We start from the raw sequence: 15,292 nt of genomic DNA, 5'->3' as shown, positions 1-15,292 counted from the left end.
TACAAGTATTTTATCACTCTTCTGTCTCAATAGTTGTAGTTGAAGTGGCTCTGTAGAAGCCTACTTTTTATTGTGTAATATGTATCAATTATAATAAGCTAATAACATACCAATGTTAGAATTTTTCATTGTAACTTTTATTTTGCCACAAAACATATAATACGGATTGGGGGGTGGGGGAGAGTGAGGTGTGTTCTTTCTTCAGAGTATTGCATTATGATACTGCATTTTACAAGTTTTATAGGCAATTCACTTAACAAGTATTTATTTGATTAAGCTGTATATAGCTTTTTGGGGAGCAAACATTAAAAGTCAGCACATTCAGATAAGAGTTTCTTACCAGTTTAAAAGACAGCATTATTGAATCATGGATTCATTCCTGGGGCATGTGGCAATTTTAATTTGATAGGGCGGTCAATAGTATTGTCATAACTATGTATGGTATCAGGTGTGTACTGAAAATATCAGGGGGAACACTTTATAAGGTATATCATTGTCTAACTGCTACTCTATACACCTAAATCTAATACTAAATAATATTGAATATAAATTGTAATTGAAATATAAATTTTTAAAATTTTTTTCAGCAAAATAATTTGATAGGGTAATTTTTGTAAATGAGATTATGATATATTTGGAAATATTCCAGTTGCTTCACTGTTTTTCTGATGCTGTCTTTTTCTTAGGGTATGTATATTAAATCAACGTATGATGGCCTCCATGTAATTACTGGAACTACAGAAAATGTAAGTATTGTAACATTTCAAAGGTTTGCTTTTTCCTTGTATTGTTAAACAGCTTACATGTCTCATATAATTACATAATTGACTTTTGAGGGCATGAACTAATTAGGAGACAAAACTGAAAAGACATTGAGTTAGTTATGTCTTTGGGAGAATTTCAGTTAGTTTATTTAGTTTAGAATAGCTATTTACTTAAAGTAAATCAGATGTTTTCTGTTTGCAGCCAGAGATTTGTCTTTGTTAATAAGTATTTTCTGGTTCATGACAAGTTATTGTGACATCCAAAAGAATCCATCTCCATCTGTCAAATTGTTTATTTATATTAAGAAACTTAGCTCACACAAGAAAGAAACATCAGATAAGTCATGCTTTCTGAATACTTGGTGTATATTTCAGCTTAATTTAGTGGATGAAGCATGATATAGCTCAATGGTTTTCACAGTGAGGATCTTCCTGGATAAGCAGTATCAGCCTCTTTTGGGAACTTGTTAGAAATGCAAATTCTCAGACCCAGCCAGTAAGAACTACTGCTGGCAGTGGGTCAGAGTGAGTCCCTGGTGCTAGGTCCTACAAGCAGTTCTGCAGCTTAATGGCAGTGTAATTTTTGGCAGATCACTTACCCTTTCATTAAATTGTTTTCCTGATCTATAAGTTGGAAATAATATCGTATGTACCACATACCTCACTAAGTTGGGAAAATCAAATAAGCTAATAAATGTGAAAGACTATGCTATAAGAGCTACAGCAATGTGAAGTGATCCTGTTGGGCATTAATAGGATCAGTATAATAGACTTGAATTGCATAATAAATCATTATTCCTGCATTGGGTTGTCCCTGATTTCCATCCTACTCTTTCAAGGAGGTGCAAAGCTTTGAATTTTTTTTTTCCTTTTAGAAATTCTGACAAATTGCATGCTTATGTTGTATTCCTTCAAAGAAGACCGAGGTGGATTAATCTCAAGTTTTATTGCTCTCAACATTTTACTAGCATTTTCTTTTTAAAAAATCAACATGATCACCTAAATCTCCTATTACGTTATTTACTGAGCCCCTTTGTCATCTCCCTTGCATCTCCTGGTTTCTGTGAATGATGAAATACATAATAATAAGTTAGAGTTAGGCTGCTGTGCTCACTTCACTTCTGTTATTATTATTATTTTTTTTAATATATTTTATTGATTTTTTTTTTACCCCCTCCCTCCCTCCCACACATCCCCTCCCTCCCCAGAGTTTTGTGTCCATTGGTTGCACTTATATGCATGTATACAAGTCCTTCGGTTGATCTATTATCTCCCCCAGATCTTCCTCCCGTCCCCACTGTAACTTGACAGACTACTTGTTGATATACTGTCTCTATATCTATCTTATGGTTCACCAGTTTGTAATGTTCTTTATTATCCACAAATGAGTGAGGTCATGTGGTGTTTCTCTTTCATTGATTGGCTTATTTCACTCAGCATGATGTTCTCCAATTCCATCCAGGATGCTGCAAATGATGAGAAATCCTTCTTTTTTATGGCAGCATAGTATTCCATTGTGTAGATGTACCATAGTTTTTGGATCCAATCATCTGCTGACGGACACTTAGGCTGTTTCCAAATTCTGGCTATTGTAGATTGTGCTGCTATGAACATAGGGGTGCATATATCCTTTCTGATTGGTGTTTCAAGTTTCTTGGGATATATTCCTAGAAGTGGGATTACTGGGTCAAATGGGAGTTCCATTTTCAGTTTTTTGAGGAAACTCCACACTGTTCTCCACAGTGGTTGCACCAGTCTACATTCCCACCAGCAGTGCGCGAGGGTTCCTTTTTCTCCGCAACCTCGCCAACACTTGTCGTTTGTTGATTTGTTGATGTTGGCCATTCTGACAGGTGTGAGATGGTACCGCATTGTTGTTTTGATTTGCATCTCTCGGAAAATTAGTGACTTTGAGCATGTTTTCATGTGCTTTTTGGCCTTCCTTCTGTCTTCTTTTGAAAATATTCTATTTAGGTCCATTGCCCATTTTTTAATTGGATCATTCATCTTCCTTTTATTTAGTTGTATAAGCTGTTTGTAGATGTTGGAGATTAAACCTTTATCAGTGGTAACATTTGCAAATATGTTCTCCCACACAGTGGGCTTTCTTGTTGTTTTGTTGATGGTTTCTTTTGCTGTAAAAAAGCTTTTTATTTTGATGTAGTCCCATTTGTTTATTTTCTCTTTAGCTTCCATTGCACTAGGGGTAGTATCAGTGAAGAAGTTTTTTTGGCATACGTCTGAGATTTTGTTGCCTGTGGATGCTTCAAGTATTTTTATGGTTTCCCGTCTGATGTTTAAGTCCTGTATCCATTTTGAGTTTATTTTTGTGTATGGTGTAAGTTGGTGATCTAGTTTCATTCTTTTGCATGTATCTGTCCAATTTTCCCAACACCATTTATTGAAGAGACTGTCTTGACTCCATTGTATATTAGTGCCTCCTTTGTCAAATATTAATTGAGCATAGTGATTTGGGTTGATATCTGGGTTCTCGATTTGATTCCATTGATCTATATGTCTGTTTTTGTGCCAGTACCAGGCTGTTTTGAGAACAGTGGCTTTGTAATACAGTTTGAAGTCTGGTATTGAGATACCTCCTACTTTACTCTTCTTTCTCAGGATTGCTGTGGCTATTCGGGGTCTTTTATTGTTCCAAATGAACTTTTGGAGAGTTCTTTCTAGGTCAGTGAAATATGCCGTTGGTATTTTAATGGGGAGTGCATTGAACTTATAGATTGCTTTAGGAAGTATGGACATTTTGATGATGTTGATTCTACCAATCCATGAACATGGTATGTTCTTCCATCTGTTTACATCTTCCTCTATTTCTTTTTTCAGTGTCGTGTAGTTTTCCGCAAATAGGTCCTTTACTTCCTTAGTTAAGTTTATTCCTAGGTATCTTAATTTTTTTGGTGCGATCGTAAATGGAATTGCTTTTTTAGTCTCTGTTTCTATAAACTCACTGTTGGTGTATAGAAATGCCATAGATTTCTTGGTGTTAATTTTGTATCCTGCTACATTGCCAAATTCATTTATTAAGCCAATTAGTTTTTTAATGGAGTCTTTTGGGTTTTTTATATAATGGGATCAAGAATGTCATTTAAATGAATGTTGGAACTATTTAAGTTTTTTAATGCAGTGAGATACTGTAAACTATATGCTTTTCATTGGTTGATCATTCTCATATACTTGTGTTTTCATTTTTTCGTTTTAACAAACCTTTGTTATATTTTAAGCACGGGCCTAGATATTGAAAGAGTTTAATAATTAAACTAGCTTTGTCCTTAAGAGTGCAAGTAGGGGGTTATCTATGAACAGGCTGTAAAATTTGCATGGATGGACAAAGGAAAGAATAGTAAATACTGCCAAGTGAAATCAGAGAACAGAAATTAAGATTTTGAACTGTATCTTGAAGAATTGGTAGGAACATCATCCCTGTATTGTTTATTGTCTAAAAAATAAAAGTTGAGTACTATGCATTGATCATAGTAATTAGAATATTTGATAAGTGGACAAGTTATCAAAGAAAAATTGTTTCTGTGAGTACAGATATGAACCAAATATTAATAGTCTGTCACAATTCTTCTTTTTTGTAAAAAGAATTTTTACTGTTTTTGGTGCCCTCAGTCATTTATCATTAGGCGTCATTTATCATTAGCTGCTCACTAAACTGACTAAGTTACTTTGCTTGCTGTGCCCTAGTTTCTTATTTTCTCATATAGAAAATGAGAGATTTAAACAAAATGATATTTTGGATCCCTTTTAAAACTGGAAGTCTATAATTTATAGCACTTAGTCCCTTTTTTACTTATCTGTGCAAAAAGTCACTTCCATTTCCTTGAATTTTATATATCAACTATCATTTTCTTTTATATCATGATTGGAGCCACTAGCTTGATGTTTTTTTTAATACTGTCCTTTAAAAAATCAATTGTTAGCCAGATAGCACAAGGACTGACTCTATAGTTACAGCTCTATTACAGTGATGATTTACACACTTTAAAGAATTGTTACATGCTATTTGTCTCAATTGATAATATTCCCACCTCCTAAAGATACTGTAAAATAAATACAGTATTTTTCTTATGACACCATTCTTATGGTTGGGTAACATCCTAGATGAATTACTCTCTTAATTGTATACTTGTGTTATTACTTTGTTCAAACTAGAATTTTCTATGAACTCACTTTGTCTTGAATTCTAGCCTAGGGCAAATAATTGTTTCGTGAATTTTGAAATTTGTTGAACTATGGTTAATATTGTTTTGACTTTTGTTTTTTAAATAATTGGAAGTGAATTTTTAAAAAGGAACTAGAAATCATTTTAAAATAAATCCTTTCTAAGGTCTCAAAGGTAGCATTTTACCTTGTAATTCTATCATCATATCATTCTTCATTAGCTTTCAATAGATTCTAATGAATAAATACTATACTGTTTATACTAGTAGTTGTGTTTGATAAATTAATACATACATAAAAATAGACAAACATATTTTTCATTAAAACACTTTTTTCTGTATATTCAAAAGTTCATACATACTGCAATATGTATAATCAATAATTAGTAGTCACTTAGAGAAAAAGAAAGAATAGTATTTTAAATTTACTATCCATACCTATATTACTAGTATAAAATTTCCATCTTAAATCTCATTTTAGTTTTCTAAAGATTTCATAAATTTGTCAATATTAGTTTATCCAAGTTGGTTTTGCTTTTGTTTGTTTTTGTTTATAATTTCTTAGAATTTTTAGCAATTGATGGAATTATTACCTCTTGTGGAAATGTAGGCATTTTAGTTTGTTTATTGTGGTTTTGTTTGCCAATGTATTACACTGTATGAAAAATATGAAATGGAACGTTCTTGTAATTAGACATTTAGATAGAGAATGTTATATAATGTACCTGAACTAATGGCTATTCATCTATTAACATGCTTTTCTAAGTTATTCAGAATTGATAGTATTAATTATCAAATAAATTAGTAATCTAATCATCAGTTGACAGAGCTTTGATGCTGATCATAGCATGTACTTATTTGCTAAAGTTAATGTGAATTATTTGTATTAAATAGAAAGGACCGCATTTTAAAACATAATGTTTTTAATTGTATTTTTTATCTAGTTGCCAGTAGAGCCTAGTAGAATTTGTATAAAGTTTGTACTGGCTACTACCAGTTGTTATTTTCCCTTAATGTTCTCAGAAACATATTGGTCTTTTATAACATTAATATCTATATATGTTTGCATTTCTACTTTTTACCATTAGTTATACATAGAATGCAAATAGTATATTAAATATTAGTAGACTTTTGTTAGCTTAGTTCCTTGAAGATTATAATTGAATTATTGATCTAATTTAAAGAAATGAACTTATTGTACTGTTTTAGAGAGAGGAGATGAGTGATAAAATTTATGTTGTTTTTCATTTCTTTTATGTTAAATTTAGTCACCTGCAGATCGGTGCAAAAAAATCCATGCTGGCGATGAAGTGATTCAAGTTAACCATCAGACTGTGGTATGTATAATTACTTTATGAGTCAGTGGGAGGCACTAATATAAAGTTTTGTTAAAGCTTTAAAAGGATATCAGTGAAATCAAATGCCTGTTATGTATAAAATAATTCAGTAACCTTTATAAAACATATCTGAATGACTATTCCTCTTAATTATTTGATGAAATGTTGAGATACAGTTTTAAAAGAACATGAGGAATGTGGGTGGTGGTTGAGGTTAGATATACATTGCTATATGGACAGGTAGAGTATAACATTATATACCCCAGGGACTGAGGTAATAATTTTGGAATAGAAATTAAAGTAACAATAAATACACCTTCATCCTTTTCTTGATACAATTTTAAGTCTTATTTTACAAAGTATTTAATGACCTAGTTGATATGTTTTATAATAGCATGCCTTCCTTCATCTACTTTAGCATTGATTTGCTCATTAAATTTCTTGGTATATTGACTTATTTTAAATGTCAATTTTTAAAAAATATTTAAACATTAATAGCTGAAATAGCTCTTCATTTCCCAAAAGAGAGATGCTGTGTTAGTTTTATTTTTAAAGAAATATGTTTTTATTGATTTTAGCCAGAAGAAGGGAGAGGGATAGAGAGAAACATTGGTGAGAGAGAAACATCATCTCTATCAGCTGCCTCTGCATGCCTCCTACTGTGGATTAAGCCTGCAACCCAGGCATAAGCCCCAACTAAACCAGTGAGCTCTTGGTTCAACCAATGAACCACATGGGCTGGGCTACAATAAGTTCATAAAATTTTCTTGCTTTATGACCCTCACGGATGCTTTTCTAGGCTAAGAATGACTGTGGCATTCTGTGCCTATGGTAGATTTTCAAGGGCTATTGTTTTTAATCTCAATTTAGAAAATGAACATTATATGATTTTTATTTTAGACTATTTTGTGTCTAGCTTGGTTCACTTTGTTCTCCTATCTCTGCCAAAATGAAATGATCTAAAAATGTAGATAAAATAATCTGATTATTAATATAATAATCATTTGAGAAAAATTGTTTTATTCCGGTAAATATTCTTATAGGTCACTAACTCTTCAGAGTGAGTAATAATTTCCTGTTGTACGTTTAACTAAATTTGCTTTTGCATGTTCTAATCATAGGAGAAATTTTAAAAAGAAAGACTATTTTGGGGAGATTAGAAGACTTGTGTGAAAAATCTGATCTTTCTCAGTGATTCTGATCTTAAGGCAGAAGCCATTTTACTGTTGGTTTTGAATAAATTGAAAAGTTTGTGATATTTTGGAGAGACTCCTAAAAACTGATAATTAAAGTTGTGATGTTTATTTAATGAGTTCATTATTTAAATGAACAGAAGTTAATGAAAGTTTAAAAATTAAACACGTGGGTGTGAGATTAACAGGAAACAATGTAGAATGTTGGTAATTTAAAAAGCCTTTTTACACTATGACAATTTTGATGATGAGAAAATTGTCGTTACTAGAAACTATACAAAGTGGTTGTCCTGACTAAAGTTAACTTGTCCTCTCGGATGAGGATTTGGGTAGTGGGGTAAAGCAGCTGCTTTATTAGACAGGCAGCTTCTCCTAGATTCATGTTGTCTTTTTTTCTCCAAATTGACCTTAACAAACATGACATCCATTGGATAGTTGGACCAATTTCCCTTTAGCCAATTCTAAGAGGGTAGAAATTATTCGCTAATGAAAAATAAATTGTATAAAGAGTACTCTCTGTGGAGCAAAGATTCTGGTATTTATCAAATGAATATGAAAGTTTTTAAGAGCTACAAGTAAACTAATAAAATCTATATGGATCGGTGATATTTAAATACTGTGAGAACATATATCTTTGCATCACAGGAATATTCTAAAATGTTGGAAACTGCACAGAATAAGGGTTGGAGGAACTTGCTTCCAGTTTTCACTCTGAAACTGACTTATGGTTTTAAGAATCATTTTCCCTTTATAGAACAATAATAATCATAGCCAAAACTTTCTGAGTTCTTGTAGTGTGCCAAGCATAATATTAAGTATTTTGCTTATTTTATCATTTATTCTTTACACAGATCCTACAAAGAAGGTGTATGTGAAAATTGAAACTCAGAATGATTATCTAACTTACCCACAACTAAAAACTCTATGAATCTCAGGCCCATGCTCTTACTTTAGTTTTATTATACTCCCTCCCCAAACTCAAATTATAAAATTATCAAACAAAAGAGAAAGAATTCTAACAATCATCTAAGTAAATCTCAGGATTCAGTGAGAGATTAAGTGAGACCAAGGATAAGAGAAGAGGAAAGTAAGTGAAAATTTCTATAACTGGGGTAGAATCAGCTGAACTGAAATTAGAAATAGTGTTGAAATTGTTTCTCACTTCTTTCCTGCAGATAGATATGTAAAATATCACAATGCCAGGCACACATTAGTGGCTTAATAAAAATTAATTTTTGTCCTCCCTCTCCTTTTACCTGCTATAACAGTTGGGTCAATTAGAGTCCAGTTTCTTGGCAGACTGCTACTAGAACCTACTAATTGATTTTGGATAACAATGAAGACATTCTCTAATAAGAAAATATGTTAATCCCATTAATATAGTCTTCCTTAATAATGTGATCAATTACCAGATCTTTGTGTTCAAATGAGAGGCATATTTGTGCAATAAGGGTACATTGCATAAAATACAGCCTGCTCTGCCCTCTTTTTCTTCCTGTAGCCTGCATTGTGGCCTATATAGTGCTTTTAATTTTTTACTAGACAATATTCAGAGATGGTGAAATGGGAATTTTCTGGATTTTCTTACTAAGAAAAATTTGGTAGGTAGACAAATTGGCTGAAAAAAGTATAAATTATTTGTAGTCTGCAGTTACCCTTTCTATCCTTCCAGGGACATTAGAGGTTGGTTATGATATAATAATTACATCAAAATATTCCTTAACACATTTGAAATATATATTTAATATTTTAATCCAGTAACTAATTGGCCAAAATAGTGAGATATTGTTATTATTTTTTTAATCATTTGGACTCAATTAAGAAAAGAAAAATGTTCAGTCTTATATTTTAAATATTATTACCTCAGTTAGTAGTTAGTATTCACCTGTAATTCCAAAATTTCCTACTATAGTTAGTAATGGTTAGTAATGTACAATATAAACTCTCAATTCAAATTGCTTACTTTAAAATATATAGAAAAGCAATTTGATTTTTTCCCCTAAGAGTCTGAGAAAGTTGAACGAATCATAGATGAATTCAAATACTATTTTTTTTTAATTGCTAGTATGGTATATCTTCAAGATGTCCAATTAGATGTGTGTTTCAAGTTTGTTCTTTTTTTTTTTAAGTATATTTTCTTATTTGAAATGAAACTGGAAGTTTTATGTTCTTTTTCATGTTGCTATATTTTTTATTATAAGTGGCTTTTAAGCTTTTCAAATGAACACACTTCTGTGGCTGAGAAACTGTGGCTGCCAGGTAGGAAGAAGAAAAATTCATGAACATCCAAGCAAAGCAGACTGAGTCCTATTGCATGTCTTCCCCGCCAGTGAAGATCCAACTCCTCAAAAGCTGCCGGATTTTTTCTACTTCATCTGCCACTACATCCCTCTTTCTGGGAGATACCTCGGCATTGCTTGAATCAGCAACTCTGCCCTCATGATGCACTTTTAACTCGTTTTTTAGCTGATGAGACTACTTAATACTTACAGTTATCTATTTGGGCATATTCCTTAATGAATCTGTTAAATTTCTTGTTAATCCTCCTTTTGGTGTGTAAGTGTTCTATAGCTTCCATCCATCCTAAAAACAGATATTTTCTCCTTAGAAATATAAGTTGAAAAGAGTGAGATGTGTGATGGTTGAATCCAACATTTGGGAAAAATTCCTTTTATTTTTGTGTAAATATTAAAAAATATTCCTATTTTGAAAGGTCTTCTGGAACCTGGTGACTACAATCCATCAAGAAATTATTTAATAGATGTGGCTATAAAGGCTACTGGAATGGAAAATAACCAGTTTGGGATGGTTAAGAAGAAGATAGGCTGCAACAAATAGTCAGGATATTGGGTATTGACTAGGGAGAGATGGAAGATGAGTACTATAAGCTAGTGGTTCTCACAAGCTCTAAATGGTGAACATTGTTGAGCAAGATTTCAACTGGTGATGGCAGAGTGTGGAGGGGATGGGAAGGAACAAATTAAAGGACTATTGTGTCATCTGTGAAGTTCATTCTGACTTCATTTTTATAATTCTCAAAGGTGTCTCCGTTACTCTCTTATTCTCATCCTAGTCTTCCATTTTTCCCCCTATTCTCTTCCTTGAACCCAGAACAACAGTATTGATTAAAGGGATAGCCACTGTAGTCAGAATGGATGGACAGTGTGCTGACCCGTTAAAGCCCAGCTCTCCCTAACCTTCCCTCTCACCCTACCACCCTGCTCCTGGACTTCAGCAGTCAATACCATGATATTGGCTAACCATAGATGTGCTTTCTCTCTCTATTTTTAATTTACTAAACCAGTGGTTGGCAAACTGCGGCTTGCAAGCCACATGCGGCTCACAAGCCACTGTTTGCCGCTCTGTTGACTAATGAGTTTGCCAACCACTGTACTAAACTGTTGTCTTTATTTTTTAGACTTTTCTTCTAATTTAATTTTTCCTTTACCATCTTCATCTCTTCTCACTTAACTATTTCTCTTAAATGTTTTTATTCTTGCCTATTTTCTTCTGTTCTCCTTTGTCAAAGGAGAAAGTATTTATCTTATAATTCTTTATATGGAAAATATTGAAAACTGAGACCTCAAACAGCAGTATTTCTGATGCACCTCACATCTTATTCTGGCGAACACAAGATGTTGCTGAGATTAACTATATTAGCATGGTGTTTAATATGTTGCTTAAATAAGTAGTTATAATACACTAAAATACTGTGTTAGGATTCTAAGAAATTGGTATTCTAAAACACCAGGTGAATTGTTCTCTTTAAGAAGAGAAAATCATGAAGAGACATTTATTAAATATTAAAGGAAATAATGCATCATAGATTTCAGTTACTCATAGTAATATTTTATTTCAGATTATACCTTTTATAGTGTGTCATTTATGATATGATCATACTTTTTGTTTTATTTTACTTGAACGTTGTGGATTTAATGAGCATGTGTGGAAATTGGCTTCCAAGTGCCACATACTGATATAACTATAGATTTATTTTGCCTAGAGAAATCAATTAAAATTAGTTTATTATCCGATATAATATTCTATGATTTTTCTGTTTATTATCTTAAGTTTTCATATAAAAGAGCCTAAGTTGTATGATGACTTAATAATAGTAACTTGCTATTAACTGATTTATTTTCTCTGCAGATCTCTGCATCCTGATTTGCTTATTTCTTATTTATTGAATTCTTACTAGCTTCACCAGGAAAAGAGTAATTGCTTTTAAAAATGGTTACCCCAATTTATTTTTATTATTAGACTACATTTCAGTGTAGAATATATTTAATATGATCTAGTTACTTTGCATGGAATTTTAAAAACGATTTCCTTATAAATGATTATTCTGTATGTTTAAAATGGATCTATTGGCTGGTGTTCTTACCTACTTATTAAGTGTGCAACTCACTTGCAAGTCAGTATTAATACTGCAGTCCTTTTTCTACCCCTACCAAAAAGGCAAATATTGACCAGTCATAATTGCCTAATCCAATTTCGGTCTGGGGGGAAGGGTGTTAATAGATATCATTTAACTGCCTGATGAAAACAAATCATTACATGATAGGTAAAAACACCTTAGAACACCATAATATAGGAAATTCAAGCAAAATCTTAAATCCATCTAAAATTCATTTTATGTTATTTAGTCATCGGATTAAAATATAGGCCTCATCCACTAAATTAACATTCTGATTAGCATGATAGAAGTTCATAAACTAAATTTTTTAGTTTTAGAAGATTTAGAATGTTGTTTATTTAGCTGTATATATGCATATATACACATGCTTTGGTTTGGTTTTGATAAATATAGACTTCTATTGCAATATTTATGAGTATTTTCAAATAAACATATCTATGTTAAATGTCTACCAGTAAGTGACATTATAAATATTATTCATAGCAAAGTTAATAAATTTTTAAGCATATTCCTTTATGAATACTAGGGTTTTGGTTAATTTTTAATTCCATTTTCATTTGGATTTCTAAATTCAATTTAAGCATGATTTTTTAGAAGTATATTTTCTTTATTTTTTTCTCAGAATTCTTATTAATAGGAACTATAGATTTTTATATATCAATGCTTTCTTTTATCTCTTAGCTTTGGTGACTAGGACTCTACTTTTTATTTTAAAATACACATATTTCTAATATCTTTGCAAGAAGAACAGAAATGAAATATAGGAAGGAATTGCTGAAATGTAATGATTTCCAAATATATGCAAACCCAAAATTGTTTTAAACTTTAACCCACGTAAATACCTTCACAAAATTTTTAGTTAAAAAAAACTATATTCTTATGGTTCTTTCAAAATATATCATTGGTTTTCTTTTGGTGGGGGAATGAGGTTCGTGGTATGATCAAAGATTTGCTCCCCCAGCCTTTTACTCTGATATGATTATCTTTCTACTAGCAGAGGCTTTCAGACTCACTCCGTTTTATGTTTTGGAGAAGTTAAAGGACACAAGAATGATGATGAAAGAAAAATAAAATTGGCTTCTCTTTAGTTTTCTATAGCGTATATGAATATGAACCATGAAGCCCTCAAACAAACCGTTGGTCTTCAGAGATTGCAACATTACCCATGTCTTATTGAAATGGAAGGAGGGAAAGAAAGTTTGTGTTGGAGATGCTAAACTATCCCCACAGATTTTTTTTATCAGTTTGAAACATGCATAAACATCAGTGTTACTAAGGCTGAAATTACTATAAATGATCAGTAAAAGGAGATAATGAGAGTAAAAGGATATGGAAATGTATCACCTTTGGCAACAAGGATGTGGGTGATTCATAAAACGTAAAGGGAAAAAAAATATGATTACTATTCTTTCCTTCCTTGAGCTTTCTCATGAGTCCATAAAAAAATCTGATTTAACCTTCATAACTTCTTGGTTATGCAGAAAAAGACTCCAAGAAGATGTTGTGCAACTGGTGACAAAAATAAAATTACTAGCTTCTGGTAGTGCTCAACTTTCCTTTCTCTCTTGAGCTCGCTATCCAGTTTTACCAGTGAGAAATTATGTTCTCTGTGCTTTCTCTTTAAATATAACCCACACGTGTATTATATACATGACTATGTGAAATGCACATAGAAGTATTAATTATTAAAACCTGTAAATTCAAATTGTGAGTAGCTCCAACTGGTCCAGGTTTAACTGTAAAATTAAACCACATTAAAAACGCCTTAAAAAATGCCTTGATGTAGTCTTAATTCACTGGGTAAGTGACTTTTAAAGTTAAGAAGGAAGCTATGAGATGAACTACTAATAATAGTGCCTCTCTGAATAAAGATGTAAAATTACGGATTTTTTTCTTGATGAAAATAAAACTTAATTTCCATATTTCTTCTTGTCAAATGCATATTGATTTTATCATTTCCCAAGGTAATCTCTTCTAGTCATATTTGTAAAAATATCAATACTAAGGTTTTATTTAAAATAGAGACACCTTGGCATATCTCTGAATACTCTGAATTACCTATTTAAATTATTTTGCTGAAATTTAAATCACTTTTTGCATATATTTACTTAAATACATACTTTTTAATTTATTTTCCTTTATATTTGAACCCTGGGTAATTCTCTATTTCTATTCAGTAAATGAAAGATTGTGGAATAATGAAATTAAGAAATCTCAAAATAAACTGTAGGGTAATATAAGACTTTCTCATTCGTATTTTATGGGAGGGAAATAATTTAGGTGAAGGTGAAGTCTGAAGATTGGTACTCAAGATTTAGTTCTAATGCATCTTTGAATTATATTGTGTGTATCAAAATTCATTACTTCTGAAATATTTATAACTGTATGACATTTCTTCCGTGTAGCTTGTTATGCTAAAGAAAGGCAGTTATCAGCATAAAATGTTGAATTCATTAGATACTTCAATAACTTTTTAGTAATTCAAAGGAACAGAACACTAATAAATACTTCAGCACCAAAAAATGTGGCAAGTATAGTGTCATTAGTCATGGTGCGATGGTTGTATATTGAATTAAGTCTCCTCAGTGATTTTAAAAAGAGCAGAAGGACGTTTGTGTATAGCATGAGTCATCATCAGACATTCATACAGGCACACCTCATGCATCTAAAATTTCCTTTGTGGAGAGGTATCACTTATAAATTACAGCCTATGAGTAAGAGCATGTGAATACATAAAGGCATGTATAAATGTTAATGAATCTGGTACTTTGTCTTATGAAGGATAATACCTCTGAAAATATTTTAAGAAATGTCCTATCTTCTTGTGTTTAGGTATATAGGTACTTTCTTGTATCTCCAAATGCAACTGTGACAGGAAGGTTGATAGGCTTAAATTCTTACCTTTATGCCTATTTATAACTTTGACTACTAGGGACCATAGAGTAGATATTATTTTTATATATTGGTCAGATAATTCACCAGCTGTTGTTTGGAAATCTGATAGGCTAGGGCAAGTCCTAAAGGAGTCAGAGAAAACTTCTTCCCTCTATTTCGTCCCAAGAGAAAAGGAAGTCTCTCATCTCTTCAGCATCAACCCCAAAGCCTCTTCTGCTCCTAATCCAGGCAACCCATTGTCCAAGGACCTGCCCACTTATGTTACCCTTCACCTGGGACCCTCTGGTGTTTGCTTCAGCCTGATCAAAACAATTACAAGCCCCATCCTCAAGAAAGCAGAATCCCTGTGGCTTTTAACACTTGGGAATGCCTTAAAGATTTCCTTAAGCAATTTTAATCCTGTTATGTTGTATGTAAAATACATGTCAATGTTCACGTTGGGGATAACATGTAAACTAGTAAATGATAAACTAGTAACTACTTAGAAACACTGGCATTTGCTATCTCA

At 32.0% G+C, this 15,292-nt stretch overlaps 1 protein-coding gene across 5 annotated transcripts in view; it reads left to right on the top strand.

The window, feature by feature from the left end:
- CNKSR2 (connector enhancer of kinase suppressor of Ras 2) overlaps positions 1–15,292 on the top strand; it is a 240,265-nt gene that overhangs the window by 104,913 nt on the left and 120,060 nt on the right. For all 5 annotated transcript variants that reach the window (XM_084869473.1, XM_084869471.1, XM_084869470.1 and 2 more), the window contains exons 7-8: positions 687–746; positions 6,211–6,279. In XM_084869473.1, the coding sequence (XP_084725599.1) occupies positions 687–746; positions 6,211–6,279 (129 nt within the window). The remainder of the gene's footprint in view (positions 1–686; positions 747–6,210; positions 6,280–15,292) is intronic.

This window comes from Pipistrellus hanaki (genome assembly GCF_964339955.1).
Source record: "Pipistrellus hanaki genome assembly, chromosome: X".
Taxonomy (NCBI): domain Eukaryota; kingdom Metazoa; phylum Chordata; class Mammalia; order Chiroptera; family Vespertilionidae; genus Pipistrellus; species Pipistrellus hanaki.
This window is presented reverse-complemented; position numbering and strand designations above follow the sequence as displayed.